We start from the raw sequence: 17,143 nt of genomic DNA on the forward strand, positions 1-17,143 counted from the left end.
GTCACATACGCTTCAGGTTACATACGCTTCAGGTTACAGACTCTGCTAACCCAGAAATAGTACCTCGGGTTAAGAACTTTGCTTCAGGATGAAAACAGAAGTTATGCAACGGCAACGCAGTGGCAGCAGGAGGCTCCATTAGCTAAAGTGGTGCTTCAGGTTAAGAACAGTTTCAGGTTAAGAACGGGCCTCCGGAATGAATTAAGTACTTAACCCGAGGTACCACTGTAAAACCCTCCACATCTGACATTTGATCAGTGACTTCCATTTTAATGCAGCCTCGGTCATTTATTTCCTTCCTTCAGCAGCAAGGCCAAGACTCGCTGCCCACGGTAACAGGGGCTGGACTAGATGTCCCTCAGGGTCCCTTCCAACTATTCTATGCCCCCCAAAAGAGGACACCCATTTATGTAGGCTAATTTGTAAGTGTAAGTGCAAAACTACAAATAAGTACTATGGCTGAGAGAAAACTGAAGGGGCATCGCCTCACCGTAGTGGAAAAGACTGTGACCTCTTTTAACTAAACATCAGGAATAACTTTTTGACTGTAAAAGCCGTTTGACAGTGGAACGGACTCCCTTGGAGGTTTCTAAACAGAGGTTGGGAGGGGAGGGCATCTGTCACAGATTATTTAGTGGTGATCGGTGCCGAATTTACATATAAGCTAAACAAGCTATAGCTTAGGGCCCCTCTCTCTTGGGGCCCCCCAAAAAATTAAAGGAAAAACAACAACTGGATGTACATTTCCAAAATGTAAGATTAAAAAGAAATAAAATAATACCTACATACAGCAACAGTGTTTTGTGTTGTGTAGGCTCCTATGATGTAAGTCATGGGCCCCGCCTGCTAGCCTGCTCCCTCAAATATCACTGGTTTGCTCCTTTCTATATATAGGGTGCCAACATTCTGCATGGACGGGTTGCATGGCAACATGGGCAAATGGCTTGAGATACCTATTAGGTCCATAAATTACCATATAGCATATATTCAACTGAAGAAACAGTGACAATTGGTTGTTGACAAAGGACAGCTGGAGATTTAAAGGGCCCCATTACCTTCAGTAGCTTAGGGCCTCATCAAACCTAAATCCGGCCCGGGGGGCGATTCCTGCATTGCAGAGAGTTGGAATAAATGAACCTTGGTCATTTTATAATTCCATTTGCCGTCCAAGTGCTGCTTCCTGCGAATGAGGAACTTTACGTGTTGCCCCCGCCCCCCCACAAACACATACAGCTTCTCTCCCTTCTTTGGGTCATCTTCAAACTGAGCTTTTACCTGACAGTCCTTCAAACAGAGGACTGTCCTCTGTCCCAAAGGACACACAGCCCCTGTACTGCTACCTCACATCATTCTGCAGTCAGATTTTATTCCAATATGACAAACAGATAATTGCCTTTCCTTCCCCGAAGAGAGCTTGTGTCACAATTGCATGTCCCCACAGATGCTGGAGGCTGTTCCCTAACAATATAAGCCACACCTCACACCTCCCAACCCTTAAGCAGGTGTTCCTTTATTACTCCAGGGGTTTGTGATTATTATCATCATTGCAAGTATTATTCTTGCAGCAGTTATCAAACTTCCTCCAAGATCTGTGCACATTCTCCTTACAGCATCCTCAATGTAACCTAACAGAACCCCTGCTGGACCACTACAGAATCATGGAGTATAGAGGGTTTGGGTTTTTTTTTGCAATGTCTGGCTGATTTGTAAAAAATACATCTGCAGTGATACCCACCTCTTCAACATCTCCAAGTTTCTGCAGAATTTTTCTTTTCCCCCTAGTCTGTCACAGAGGATAGAAGGCTTGGCAAGTGTCCCTGCTGGACTGAGCTTTTCAGTGTCTACAGAATCATGGAAAGGTGGAACTGGAAGGGATCCCAAAAGTGATCAAGACCAAACCCCTGCGATGCAGGAATGAAGTGACATCTATTGTAATGCTGTCAGCCTGTGCCTGAATGAGCCAACCTGACCCCATTTCTAAAGGGACAGAGTTGCCTTTGCTTTACACCAGACACGGAATGTGTTTCAGTGCTGGCTCTGTATGTCCTACCGCCTTAAATCGTGAACCGGTGCCCCCACCCAAATGTCCTGGCTAAGCTTCCTATAAATATACAGCCAAAACTGGAGTTAGTAGCCAGCCTGACTCCATGCTTTGTTTTCTGCCACTCACTTGCTGATTATCTCATCCATGGCAAACATTTCAAGGTAGAAGTTTATTTTTCTCTTTTGCCTTACTCCACTGCAATTCTACAGCCTTTTCTGTTTGTCAATAAGCCTATCTTCTTGATCACAGAAACCTGATCTGGGAGTATTTTAGCTGACCTTTTCTTCACGTTTTCATCTTTTTAGCCAAGCTAACCACTCCGTCTAGGGCTTGGCGATCAGAAGGTTGGCGGCTTGAATCCCTGCAATGGGGTGAGCTCCCGTTGCTCGGTCCCTGCTCCTGCCAACCTAGCAGTTCGAAAGCACGTCAAAGTGCAAGTAGATAAAGAGGTACCACTCTGGCGGGAAGGAACACTGTGTTTCCATGCACTGCTCTGTTTCGCCAGAAGTGGCTTAGTCATGCTGACCACATGACCAAGAAAAACTGTCTGCAGACAAACGCTGGCTCCCTCAGCCTATAGAGCGAGATGAGTGCGCAACCCCTGAGTCGTCCATGACTGGACTTAATGGTCAGGGGTCCCTTTACCTTTACCAAGAGAGCACACGGCAGACTTTGCCAGCTATGTTGGCTGGGGCTGATGGGAGCTGCCATTCACAACATCTGGAGGGTACCAGGTTGGGGAAGGATGGAGCGAGCTAAGCCTCAAGGGGTGTTGAGTGGCAGGAGACTGGGACGCTCCATGCATCAGCCATCTCCCCCCCCCCTTTAATGCACCCTCCTGCGTGTGAATTCTGGAGTGAATTTGATCTCAGCAGAGACACTGGAGCCACTGATCAAATTCAGTTCATCAAGTGGAATCACAGACTTCTGGGATGTCACTAACATGCCACTTTTTTTAAAAAAAATCCCTTCATCGACTTAATAAAATATCAACAGAGGGTGTTGGCTCTTTCTTCCAAAAAATATTTCCAAATGGGTGTTGGAATCTATTTTACTAGAACTGCTCCCCCAGTTTGCATATTTCTGCTGAGCAGAAAAGAAACCCACTGATCATTCTGCAAATATTCTACAGCCACCTTTTGAAGGACATGAATCCTGGCAACAGGGTTTTCAAATTTCACAGAGTCCGAAGGGACCTTGCAGGCCACCCCATTCAACCACCCTGCTCAACGCAGGAAACAGAGAAGGAGATTTAGCGCCATTTAATTAGATCCCTGGTCACATCCCAGCCCTCCCTGTAGTGCTGTAACTCAGCTTCTCATTTGCAGGTACTGAAAGAACCTGATGGGTGGACTGATTATTACATTCAGTGAAGTTAAAGAGAAGATGAATACAGAGCAAGTAACCCCTTTCCCCTCAGTCAATCTTGCAACCACATGTTTCCCTCACAAAGGCAAAAGTTGTTGCTGCTGTTGCAGATCTGCTAAGACAGTCCTTCCTCAGTCTGGAAGGCGTCAAAATGAATGGCCACCCTAATGTTAAGAGTGAAGGCGCCTGAGCTCAACCTCTCCTTAGATTACCCATAGATTTTAAATTAAATAAAAAATAGCTTGCAGAATCTTGTCTTAGGCTTTCTTGAGAATTCAAACACAAACTTGTTACAACTAATCCAGAATGCGGCAACTAGACTGGTGACTGGGAGTGGCCGCCAAGACCACATAACATCGGTCTTGAAAGACCTACATTGGCTCCCAGTACGTTTCTGAGCACAATTCAAAGTGTTGGCACTGACCTTTAAAGCCCTAAACGGCCTCGGTCCAGTATACCTGAAGGAGCGTCTCCACCTCCATCGTTCTGCCCGGACACTGAGGTCCAGCGCTGAGGGCCTTCTGGCGGTTCCCTTACTGTGAGAAGCCAAGTTACAGGGAACCAGGCAGAGGGCCTTCTTGGTAGTGGCACCCACCCTATAAAATGCCCTCCCACCAGATGTCAAAGAGAAATATAACTACCAAACTTTTAGAAGACACCTGAAGGCAGCCCTGTTTAGGGAAGCTTTTAATGTTTAATAGGTTATTGTATTTTAGTGTTCTGTTGGAAGCCGCCCTGAATGGCTGGGGAAACCCAGCCAGATGGGTGGGGTATAAATGATAAATTCTATTCTATTCTTGTTAATGTTGCATCACTTTTGAGCTCTTCCACCCCACTTCACAGACCATCTTCTCTTGTTTATTAACAATGGCACAATGATGTTGTTGCATCGTGTCTGGGATGAAACAGGTCACTTTTAGGAGACTTCTGAGGCAGTTTGGCCCTGCCAAACTCAAAACATTGACACCCAGACAGTGGTGGACCTACATTTTGGGGCCCCAGAAGTTTGCATTGTCATGGGGCCCCTTCGCAGCCATCATCGGGGTCTGGATAACCCCCGCTGTCTTCTTCAGTGGGGCTGTCCCAAAACAGAACACCACACTTTTACAACATCTGTGCTACTGAATGCCAAGCTGATATGACAACTGCGGCTTTATCCTGAAATACTTTAATAAATATATTGGCCCAGCACTGGAGTCACATTCCTGTTTCACTTCAAAGGGATGGCAGTTAGCAGCTGCAGAAAAGGTGATGCAGTAGAACAGACAACTCAGAGGCATAAAATCCAAAACATCACTCTGTTGTTTGGTTTCCATTTGTCAAATTTGTTTTGGAGACCACAGGGGGCAGGCCTCCCCCACAGATCTTTATCATCTATTGTGGACTGGTATTATACCTAAACACTTTCGGCCTTTAGGTTAAAAATGTATGAATTACCTCTTTTGGCAATTCTACACCCTGTGCTGTTTCTACATCTTATCTATCTTTGTGTCTTCTGGTTACTTCAGTTCCGCCAACACCCTCCTATTTGTCAAGAAAGCAGCACCGGGACTAAGCTCACAGTCAAGTTTTGTTATGTAGGTATTTTTGTTCTTAGGTATTTTCTGTTTGCCCCAAGGAAAATTTAAATGACAATCCATTTATTTATTTTGAAATGAATAAATACAGTAAATTATAATGAAGGAAAGGTGGGGTGTAGGGAAACTTGCGTGAAAATCACTCAGATTCAAGAAGATGCATTTTAATTCTGCTGGATCTAACTTTTGGCCTGAGCCCCTGGGAAAGGAAAGGGTGGCTGCCCACAATCTCTGCAGTGGTACCCAGTTTGCCAGGACTTGCCATGCAAACTCTGGCTGAGTTTCCCCAGCCACTCTGGGCAGCTCCCAATCAAGTGTTAAAAACAATACAGCATTAAATATTAAAAACTTCCCTAAACAGGGAAGCTGTTTAAAGACAGGATAGCTGCTTATTTCCTTCACATTCCACAGGGCGGGTGCCACTACCAAGAAGGCCCTCTATCTGGTTCCCTGCAACCTCACTTCTCGCAAAGAGGGTACCACCAGAAGGCCCTCGGTGCTGGATCTCAGTGTCTGGGCTGAATGATGGGGGTGGAGACGCTCCTTCAGGTATACAGGACCGAGGCCGTTTAGGGCCTTCAAGGTCAGCAGCAACACTTTGAATTGTGATCGGAAACGTACCGGGAGCCAATGCAGATCTCTCAGGACCGGTGTTATGTGGTCCCAGCGGCCACTCCCAGTCACCAGTCTAGCTCCCGCATTCTGGATTAGTTGTAGTTTCTGGGTCACCTTCAAAGGTAGCCCCACGTAGAGCGCATTGCAGTAGTCCAAGTGGAAGATAACCAGAGCATGTACCACTCTGGCGAGACAAATCCCCTCCTCACCCCATAATGAGAGCCCCACAGAACCCATGGAACCCGTTTCCCAGGGCAGGCCCAGACCAGACCAGCTCGGTTACCTTCTGTAGTTTCTCCATTCAGTCTCCTGCTTGAGGGTCCAATTCATTCACCAAGTCCTGTCCAAGGAGAAGGAGGCAGGTTACATTAGAAGGAGCAGATTCTCACAGGGCCAGTTTCTCCAGAAGTGCCTTGCCCAACTGGGTGCCTTCTAGATGTTTTGAACCAACTCTTATCTTCCCCAGACAGCAGGGCCTTGATGCTATCAGCCCCACAGCATCGTACGGGGCTGTTGGGAGTTGAAGTCCAAAACAGCCTGTCCTATAAGGTTCCTCTTGTCATCACTTTGGAACAGCCAAGGGGAGCAGTCTGCCTCCATCCCACCCCCTCCGACTGACAGGACACCTCCTGGGAAATCACAGCCAAGCAGGCAGCTGAAATCTCTCAGCCTCATTTTCCCATCGGTAAAATGGAATGGCAGTGATCTTCCCAAGTTATTCAGAATTATACTGGGAAAATGAACAGGGTAAAAAGAGAACCACATCCACCACTTTGAACTTGTGGAGAAATAGGCGGGATGGAAATGGAATAAATAACAAATTAATAAAAGGCTCCATGTGGATTAAAGGCGATGCAAAAGCTAGGAATGACATGCAGCACCTCCTCTCTCTCTTTCTCTGTTAAAGCATCCTAAAAAGAGGTCGCCATTTTGCATTACTCTACTCCCATCGTTCTGCCCGGACGTTGAGGTCCAGCGCCAAGGGCCTTCTGGCGGTTCCCTCATTGTGAGAAGCAAAGCTACAGGGAACCAGGCAGAGGGCCTTCTCAGTAGTGGCACCTGCCCTGTGGAACGCCCTCCCATCAGATGTCAAAGAGATAAACAACTACCTGACATTTAGGAGAAATCTGAAGGCAGCCCTGTTTTTAATGTGTGACATTTAATGTGTGACATTTTAATGCATTTTTCATCTTTGTTGGAAGCCGCCCAGAGTGGCTGGGGAAACTCAGCCAGATGGGCGGGGTATAAATAAATTATTATTATTATTATTATTATTATTATTATTATTATTATTATTATTATTATTATTGACCATCATGAATATTTAAAGGAACACTGTCTGGCTGAAGGCTCCAGATCATTTGACAATGGGGCAAAAAGCAAAGCTGGCTGGATACTCTGGCTGCATCCAGTTTTCTCATGGCCGTGTTCCCTCCCTCCCTCCTTAAATGTGCTTCATCTTTCCAGGCCCTTTGACTCCTTGACAAATTGGAGGAAAGGCAATGAGTCACAGCACAGAGAAAGTAGGTAGGGAAGAGGTTTCTTCCCTCTCTCCTAATGCTAGAACTGGTGGGATAAAAACAAAACATTTCTTCACACAGCAGTGACAGCACCCAGTTAAACTATGGAACTCCCTCCCACTGGAGGCAGTGGGGAGAAGACTATCGATGGCCACAGTGATCCATGCGACGGTCACCTCCAGGCTTGACTACTGTAATTACTCTACGCGGGGCTGCCCTTGAAGCTGTCCCAGAAGCTCCAGCGGGTGCAGAATGCTGCAGGGAGGCTCCTCACGGGGTCTCTGCCATGGGAGCATATTCACCCAGTGCTTTTCCAGCTGCACTGGCTCCCGGTGGAGTACAGGGTCAGCTTTAAGGTGCTGCTTTTGACTTTTAAAGCCCTTCACAGCCTCGGACCCTCGGACCTACGGGACCGCCTCTCCTGGTATGCCCCACGGAGAGCCTCAAGGTCCATAAATAGCAACACCCTAGTGGTCCCGGGCCCTAAGGAAGTTAGATTGGCTTCAACCAGAGCCAGGGCCTTTTCAACACTGGCTCCAGCCTGGTGGAACGCTCTGCCTCGTGAGACCAGGGCCCTGCAGGAGCTGATTTCTTTCCGCAGGTCCTGTAAGACAGAGCTGTTTTGCCTGGCCTTTGGCTTGGAGCCAATTTGATTCCCTCCCTCCCTCTCTTTCTTTTTTCTTTTCCTTTCTCCTCCTGTGATGAGGCTGCATTTTAATGTTTTAATGTTTCAATATTTTAATGTTGTATTTTAATTTTGTTTTTAAGTTGCAATCATTCAACTTGTTGTTTTTTTTATTGCTTGTTAGCCGCCCTGAGCCCGGCCTTGGCTGGGGAGGGTGGGGTATAAATAAAATATTATTATTATTATTATTATTATTATTATTATTATTATTATTATTATTATTAGCCAGGATGGCTATGCTCTGTCTCCACAGTTGAAGGCAGCGTTGCTGTTGTGAGTCACTTTGAAGATGATTCGGCTACCAAAAAGAGGCGTACGGATGAGGGCAACAGGACTTTTTCGCCGCCACAGTTCTGCCACGTCCAGGTCTCTGTGGGCTTTGCCTTCCTACCCTATTAGGGGGCTGAGGTTGCCAAGCGTGGACTGTGGGCAGCAGGTGAGGAGGGGGGCGGGATAGCAGAGTGAGGGGAAGTGAAGCTAATGGGCAGATGACAGGCACATGAAAGATTCATGGCTCGGTGGCAGGGGAACTGCTTGGATGGTGGGCTGGGGGTGGGGAGGTTTCAGGCCGCCATGATCTCAGGATTGCAGAGGTGAAGCTAAGAGATTCACATGGAGGTTGCCCAAGAAAGATGTCAGACTGTTTTTGTATGCCACAACTGCAGCTAGAATTGTGTTGGCCAAAAACTGGAAACTACAAGAAGTACCAACAGTAGAAGAATGGCAGATGAAGATGATGGACTTTTCGGAGCTAGAAGAGTCCGTGACCTGAAGGAGGAGGAGTACCAGGAGGAATGGAAGAAATTCAAAGACTATTTAACCAAATATGCTAAGATAATCTAAATAGAAATATTTGCAAGCACCAGATTGGCCCAGGATTTAAATATGTGATGTTCTAGAATACTATGTCTAATGTGAAAATGAAAAGAAAGAAAGATGTTAATTGCCTAAGTATATTTTATGTGAAAATAGTTTTGGAAAACTGTTACAATGATATACCGTATTTTTTGCTCTACAAGACGCACCAGACCACAAGACGCACCTAGTTTTTGGAGGAGGAAAACAAGAAAAAAAAAATTCTGAATCTCAGAAGCCAGAACAGCAAGAGGGATCGCTGTGCAGTAAAAGCAGTGATCCCTCTTGCTGTTCTGGCTTCTAGGATAGCTGCGCAGCCTGCATTCGCTCCATAAGACGCACACACATTTCCCTTTCCTTTTTGGAGGGAAAAAGTGAGTCTTATAGAGCAAAAAATATGGTACATTGAAACTCAGCTTGGGGGAGTCAAGGACGTCATCCAACAATGTAAACAAAGTGGAATTATTATATTTAAGATTTTTGTTTGTTTGTTTGTTTGTGTATTTGTGTTTGTTTTTAAATATGGAAAACCAATAAAAAAAAATTTTGGGGGAAAAAAAGGAGATTCACATGGAGGGAGGCCGCAAAAAGCCAGCCTCTGCTAGAGATGGAGAAATAGGTGTGGGGACCACCTACCTGCTCACCTGGCTGTTCCCATCCCTCCTGGCTTGGCTGGGACTTGGATCGGCGGCTCCTTCTACAACGAGAGACAACAACAAAATATAAGACAAAAACCAAAAAATATAATCCAGAAACAATGGAAATGTCTAAATGATTATTTCTGTAAATATTGTAAGATAAGATGTTAGAAGTTACTTGAAAGTACCAAAGAGGCCTAGGACTAGAATAAGAATGAATTCTAAAAGATTATGGACTAGATTATTAAGAGAAGAGGATATTAAACTGAAGGAGTTAATTTTATGAGAAATATGATTTTGGAGAGCTGTTACAAAGCGATTCAATGAAATTCAGTTGGGGGGGGATTTGAGGAAGTCAGTTAACAATGAAAGTTAAATTGGGTTTTAGAAGTAATAGGTCTATTATTTTTGCTTTATTTTTCTTTAGTATTGTAATGTATGTTTCTTTTTGTGTGTTATATATGTTATGTTTGTGATAAATGTTGAGAATTAATTTTAAAAACTGGAAAAATAAATAAATGATTATTTATGTAGACAAGGATTAAATGTAAGGTATCGGTTGTGTTTAGAATAGATTTATCAAAGATTTCGAAAACTTATTGAATAGACTATTTGTGTGAGATGGTATGGGGAAAATACAGAATGACAGATACAATCTTGCTTAAAATGTATGTAGGAAGTGCAGTGTAAGCGATGGAAGTCAACCAATGAAATTTTATTATGATTTTCATATTGAGATATTTGTACAATAAATTTGGAAGAAATTCTTCCAACTTCTTTCTCTCTCTTTATTTCTTCTTCTTCTTTTCTCTTTTGTTCCTTTTTTCATATATGTGTGCTTATTTGAAATATATATATGTATGTATGTATTTGCAATATTTTGCTTATATTTTGTAACAATTATGTTAAATAAATTAATTATTTTAAAACACACACACACACAAATGGGTGAGCAGCTCCAAAGCTGCGCAGCTTGTAATCTGGGGGTAGGCAGGTCTCAGAAGTGCCTTCAGCCTCAGCGCTTGAAGCACACGGAGAAGAGGAAATTTGGGGCAGACCCAGGTGCTTGATTCATTCACCTGCTGAGAATGATGGAATGCCTGATGGGACACCATCTTCACAAATCCATCCGTGGAGACAGAATCACAGAACTGTAAAGGTGGAGGGGAACCCCAAGGGTCATCTAATCTAACCCCCCTGAAATGCAAGAATCACAGCAAAAGAACCCCTGGCAGATGGCCAGCCAAGCTCTGTTTAAAAACCTCTGAGGAAGGAGAGTCCACCACTTCCCAAGAGAGTCCGTTCCTCTGTTGAATAGCTCTCACCGTCAGAAAGTTCTTCCTAACTCAGCACGAATCAGAAGACCCAGAGCTGTCCCAGCAGGAAACTGTTAAGTTGTGGGTGAACATATCAGACGACGCAGCGATTCTTCAAACAGCTCTTGTTTATTCACAGGCCAGAACAGAACTGAGCTGAAGGGTTCAGCCAACCTGCTTATATAGAACTCCACTACAACACAACAGTAACCACTTTCTGTAACTATCCAATCACTGAACGTCACTTTCAATTCCTTATTTGCATATGTGGACCTGAGTGAAAACTATCTACAGTATCCCCCTGCTGGCCCAGGGTGAGAACTTCAGTACATAACAGAAACCAAAGGAGGGACAGCATCTGAGATCAAACCAGCAACAGCAGCACCACAAACAACTATTTACAAACTGAGTCCCTTTTTCCCAGCTGTGTTCAACTAACAGTCTCTTCCCCCCCACCCATTTTCATGCGTGTTATTTGACTCTTATTCAATTTTAATGTTTTGGGTTTTTTTTAACAAAATCTTTATTATTTTTCACATAGACAAATATAAATAACCTATAAAACAGAAAGCAATACCAATGAACAGAAACAACAAATGAAGAAAAGATAAAGGAACAAACATAAAAGAGCACAATATATTACACTTACATGACAAATTAAAATACAGTGATACCTCGGGTTAAGTACTTAATTCGTTCCGGAGGTCTGTTCTTAACCTGAAACTGTTCTTATCCTGAAGCACCACTTTAGCTAATAGGGCCTCCCGCTGCCACCGCGCCGTCAGAGCACAATTTCTGTTCTTATCCTGAAGCAAAGTTCTTAACCTGAAGCACTATTTCTGGGTTAGCGGAGTCTGTAACCTGAAGTGTATGTAACCTGAGGTACCTTCCAATAGTTCTCATTACGCTGCTTGTGTTATCTGTATTCTTTGCACAGATTCCTACTGTTTTAACATTTTCATTCCACTTCCTCAACAACAAACACTGGGCTCAAAGCGGCTCACAACAGTCACAATGGGGGGGGGGAACAAATGCTGTAAACACTGGAATATCAAACACATAAATAAAGCAAACCAGAACCATTAATTTATGGAGCAATGAATCCAACTCAGTAAAATCACAGCAACCCAAAATTTCAGAAAGAGCTGCTGAGCCTGTGAAGACATGTGGGGGTCTCTCTCTTAGCTCAGTGGAGGGGAACTGGCTCCGCTGGGTCTGGGTCTGCCAGAGAGGCCTGTCTCTGGGCTGGTGACCAGCAACTGATCCATGCCCGCCTCTCGCGCCCGCCTGGCACTTGCCAGCCAAGGGAGAGGTAATGAGCCCTTTTGTCGCAAGCAGCAGCCCCCAGGGAAGGCTCCAGAGGAAGGCCCTGGCAACAGCCAGGAAGGCGGAGGCGCTCGGCTGACAATCAGAGCCAGCCCTAATGAGCAGCCTACTTTCTGGGAGGAGGAGGCAGCAGTGCTGAGGTGGGTGGACGGTTCTTGCTCACCCTGGTGCTTGCTTGTCGCTAGCAGGGCTGAAGCTCAAGGGCAAAGCATCTGCCTTGCATGCGGAAAATCCCTGGTTCCATCCCAGCTGGAACTTCCATGTTGGGCTAGGAAAGATTCCCTGTCTGGAATTCCAGAGAGCAAATACTAAGCCAGCAAGGCCAAGGGTTTGGTTGGCGCTGTGGTGTAAACCACAGAGCCTTGGGCTTGCCAATCAGAAGGATGGTGGTTTGAATCCCCACGACAGGGTGAGCTCCCGTTGCTCGGTCCCTGCTCCTGCCAACCTAGCAGTTCGAAAGCATGTCAAAGTGCAAGTAGATAAATAGGCACCGCTCCAGCGAGAAGGTACGGTAAACAGTGTTTCCATGCACTGCTCTGGTTTCGCCAGAAGCGGCTCAGTCATGCTGGACACATGAACCAGAAAAACTGTCTGCGGACAAAACGTTGGCTCCCTCGGCCAATAAAGCGAGATGAGCGCAGCAACCCCAGAGTCGTTCACGACTGGACTTAACTGTCAGGGGTCCTTTACCTTTACCTTTACCTTTTTAAGGCAGCCTCCTAGGCCCCTAACTTATTGCTTTGAAGAGAAAGGGAAGAGGAAGAGCAAAGAGCAGACACTTGGAAAGACCCATGAGCAAGATCATCTCGCAGGAAAAACAGAAGGAACATTTAGGAATCAATGACACAGAGCCTTTCTCAAGGTTCATCTGCGCAAAGGTAACTGCATGATAGTTCAGATCCACATGGCAGAGCCCACAGAGAGAGTCCCAGGCCCAGAGGAAGTGGAATTTGGTTTTGTCCCTTCTCTCATAACAGGCAATAGTGACATATCCACAATAGCAAACAGCTACATAAAGGAACAGAATGCAGCCATTAGCCACAGATGAAACAAAGGGATTTCTGTATGGCTGCCTTAAGAACTCAAGAACGTAAGAAAAGCCTCCTGGATCAGGCCTGCAGTAGTGGACTTTGGGCTCTAAAATTTCAGAGGCACCCTGGGCAAGGCTAAAATTCAGTGCCCCCCTTTTGCTCTCTGTTCTACAGCATTGTTGTGGTGCCCCCTGTAGCGCAGCACAGCACTCAGTGCAACCACATCGGCCGCACCACCCTAAAACCACCCCTGAGGCCGGTGGACCATCGAGCCCAGGATCCTGTTCTCACAGTGGCCAGTCAGATGTCTGTGGGAAATCCATGAGCAGGACCTTGGACTACTGCAATGTGCTCTATGTGGGGCTACCTTTGAAGGTGACCCGGAAACTACAACTAATCCAGAATGCAGCAGCTAGACTGGTGACTGGGAGCGGCTGCCAGGACCACGTAACGTCAGTCTTGAAAGACCTACATTGGCTCCCAGTACGTTTCCGAGCATGATTCAAAGTGCTGGTGCTGACCTTTAAAGCCCTAAACGACCCTGTATACCTGAAGGAGCGTCTCCACCCCCATCCTTCTGCCCAGACACTGAGGTCCAGCACTGAGGGCCTTCTGGCAGTTCCCTCACTGCAAGAAGCCAAGTTACAGAGAACCAGGCAGAGGGCCTTCTTGGTAGTGGCACCCGCCCTGAGGAATGCCCTCCCACCAGATGTCAAAGAGAAGAACAGCTACCAGATTTTTAGAAGACACCTGAAGGCAGTCCTCTTTAGGGAAGCTTTTAATGTCTAACAGACCACTGTATTTTAATACAGTACTTTGTTGGAGGCCGCCCAGAGTGGCTGGGGAAACCTAGCCAGATGGGTGGGGTAAAGGTAAAGGGACCCCTGACCATTAGGTCCAGTCGTGGCTGACTCTGGGGTTGCGGCGCTCATCTCACTTTACTGGCCAAGGGAGCCGGCGTACAGCTTCCGGGTCATGTGGCCAGCATGACTAAGCCGCTTCTGGCGAACCAGAGCAGCACACGGAAACACCGTTTACCTTCCCGTCGGAGTGGTACCTATTCATCTACTTGTGCTTTGACGTGCTTTCGAACTGCTAGGTTGGCAGGAGCTGGGACCGAGCAACGGGAGCTCACCCCGTCACGGGGATTTGAAGCGCTGACCTTCTGATCGGCAAGTCCTAGGCACCAGTGTCCCTATATGGGCGGGGTATAAATAATAAATTCTATTCTATTCTATTCTATTCTATTCTATTCTATTCTATTCTATTCTATTCTATTCTATTCTATTCTACTCTACTCTACTCTACTCTACTCTACTCTACTCTACTCTACTCTATTCTATTCTATTCTATTCAGAGCAACTCTCCCCTCCTGTGGTTTCCAGCAACTAGGATTCAGAAGCATTGCTGCTTCCAGCTGTGGAGGCAGAGCCTAGCCCTTGTGGCTAGCAGCCATTAATAGCCCTCTCCTCCATGCATAGGTGCCAACTCCCTGGGGCCCTGGGTGCCCAAGCACCCACAAAATTCCCCATGAAGCAGCTGGGCACCCATAAAATTCAGTGCCAAGGTCATGCCTGCTGCATGGCACCCATGGCCCCAGGCACCCACGGTCACAGGGCTAAGATGGCACTCCCGCCTCCATGACTTTATTTTTTAATCATTCTGCTGGCAAATGTATATGTATAATTTGTGTCTTTTTGAACATAAAAGCTATGTAACCATTTTAGAAACAAAAGGAAAGGCTGCAGCAAAAAGTGCAAAGTTTCAAAGGTGCAACTACGTCCCAGCACAAGCTTCTCGTGTCTGGTGGTGCCCGCCAGATGTTTTGGACTGTAACTCCCCATCAGCCCACCAGCACATCTGGTTGCAGAGGGCTGCCCTGACGCTCACCTTGCCCCTCCCTCAAACATGCACAGCTTGTTCCTAAAGAACCCAGAGTTAGGAGTGAGCAGCGAAGATGATGCCAAATACGGTTGCTGACACTGAATTGTTCAGGCTGTTAAAACAAAGAGAGGTTGCAAAGAACTCCGAAAGGACCTCTCCGAACAGAGTGAATGGGTGGGAAAATGGCAAATGCAATTCAATGTCAACAAGGGTAAAGTGATGCATGTTGGAGCAAAATAATAAATAATAATGATGATGATGATGATGATGATGTGACGTGTACCCTCATGGGGTCTTAACTAGCTGGTACTGACCAGGAAAGAGAGATTGTTCTGAGCGGCAGCTTCTGCAGCAAATAGATACCTAAAGGGCTACCAGAGTTACTGTGCCTGCTTTGCCACTGACCCACAAAAGTCCCAACCACAATAAACCTGTTAAGTTTTTAAGGTGCTGTTGCCTCCAGAATTTGTCCTGCAATGATTGCAGAAGGAACGAGCCTCTAGAAAAAGTTGGGTGAAATCTGGAAGGGCAGCATGTCTCTTTCTGTTGCCCTCCTCTCTGTGACTTAGTTGCCTCACGGCCTTGCAGCTAAACAGAAAAGCTCTTTCCTGGATGGCAGGGGATTATGGAGGCATCTGGAATCCCCCGTGGAAGATGCTGGGACCAGGCGTGTCCCATTCATCTGGCCTGAAAGCCCGGTCTGTGTGCGGCGGCAGCGTTAGCAGGCAGGGAGCATGAAGGGCACATTGTGTGTGCCGGAGAGGTCGGCCACTCAGGCCTGGCAGCATCTAGACACTCAGATTTTCCATAGGCATTTTCCATAGGCTCAGAAAGTCAAGGGGAGGGCAAGGAGGACTGGGTGAGGAAGACACGTCCCTTTGTTCTCAAGAGGGCGTATGAGGCGGCTCTCGGGGGGGGGGGACTTCTACATGAGCCAGCTGTGAGGTGCTCTGAAACGCATCACCAAGTTGGATCCTCAGGTAAGGTTTCTGGGAGGTAAAGGGTAAAGGGACCCCTGACTGTTAGGTCCAGTCGTGGCTGACTCTGGGGTTGCGGTGCTCATCTCGCTTTATTGGCGGAGTGAGCCGGCGTACAGCTTCCGGGTCATGTGGCCAGCAGGACTAAGCTGCTTCTGGCGAACCAGAGCAGTGCACGGAAACGCCATTTACCTTCCCGCTGGAGCGGTACCTATTTATCTACTTGCACTTTGACGTGCTTTCGAACTGCTAGGTTGGCAGGAGCAGGGACCAAGCAATGAGCTGTACTAAAAGCTGGTAAGGTAAAGGTAAAGGGGCCCCTGACCATTAGGTCCAGCCGTGTCCGACTCTGGGGTTGTGGTGCTAATCTTGCTTTATTGGCTGAGGGAGCCGGCGTACAGCTTCTGGGTCATGTGGCCAGCATGACTAAGCTGCTTCTAGCAAACCAGAGCAGCGCACGGAAACGCCGTTTACCTTCCCGCCGGAGTGGTACCTATTTATCTACTTGCACTTTGAAGTGCTTTTGAACTGCTAGGTTGGCAGGAGCAGGGACCAAGCAATGAGCTGTACTAAAAGCTGGTAAGGTAAAGGTAAAGGGGCCCCTGACCATTAGGTCCAGCCGTGTCCGACTCTGGGGTTGTGGCGCTAATCTTGCTTTATTGGCTGAGGGAGCCGGCGTACAGCTTCTGGGTCATGTGGCCAGCATGACTAAGCTGCTTCTAGCAAACCAGAGCAGCGCACGGAAACGCCGTTTACCTTCCCGCCGGAGTGGTACCTATTTATCTACTTGCACTTTGAAGTGCTTTTGAACTGCTAGGTTGGCAGGAGCAGGGACCGAGCAATGAGCTCAGCCCATCGCGGGAATTCGAACCGCCAACCTTCTGATCAGCAAGTCCTAGGCTCTGTGGTTTAACCCACAGCGCCACCCATGTCCCTAGGCTTCTGGGAAGGCACTGGCAAAAGGGAGCTTCCCTTCCTCACAAAACGTAACAACATAAGCAGAGCCTTCTGGATCAGGCCAATGGCCCATCTAGTCCAGCATCCTGTTCTCACAGTGGCCAACCAGACACCCATAACAGGAAACTCACAAGCAGGACCTGAGCACAAGAACAGCCTCTCCTCTTGCGGTTTCCAGCATCGCCGCCTCTGACCATGGGGAAAAAATAGAGGCAGAGCAAAGCCATTGTGGCCATGGAAAAATTCATGGAGGAGTATAAGGCTAGCCCTCTTTTAAAGCCGACCAAGCTGGTGGCCATCACTGCCTCCTGTGGCAGAGAGTTCCATAGTTTAACAAGGTGTCAGCCCAG

At 46.8% G+C, this 17,143-nt stretch overlaps 1 protein-coding gene across 3 annotated transcripts in view; it reads right to left on the bottom strand.

Moving 5' to 3' along the window:
• The window catches only part of DMTN (dematin actin binding protein), a 56,814-nt gene that overhangs the window by 20,668 nt on the left and 19,003 nt on the right, over positions 1-17,143 (bottom strand). For all 3 annotated transcript variants that reach the window (XM_081922993.1, XM_081922992.1, XM_081922994.1), the window contains exons 2-3: positions 9,301-9,361; positions 5,888-5,944 (exon numbers count right to left, since the gene is read on the bottom strand). In XM_081922993.1, the coding sequence (XP_081779119.1) occupies positions 5,888-5,905 (18 nt within the window). In that variant the 5' untranslated portion in view covers positions 5,906-5,944; positions 9,301-9,361. The remainder of the gene's footprint in view (positions 1-5,887; positions 5,945-9,300; positions 9,362-17,143) is intronic.

The sequence above is a fragment of the Podarcis melisellensis genome (assembly GCF_964234715.1).
Source record: "Podarcis melisellensis genome assembly, chromosome: 8".
Classification (NCBI taxonomy): Eukaryota; Metazoa; Chordata; class Lepidosauria; order Squamata; family Lacertidae; genus Podarcis; species Podarcis melisellensis.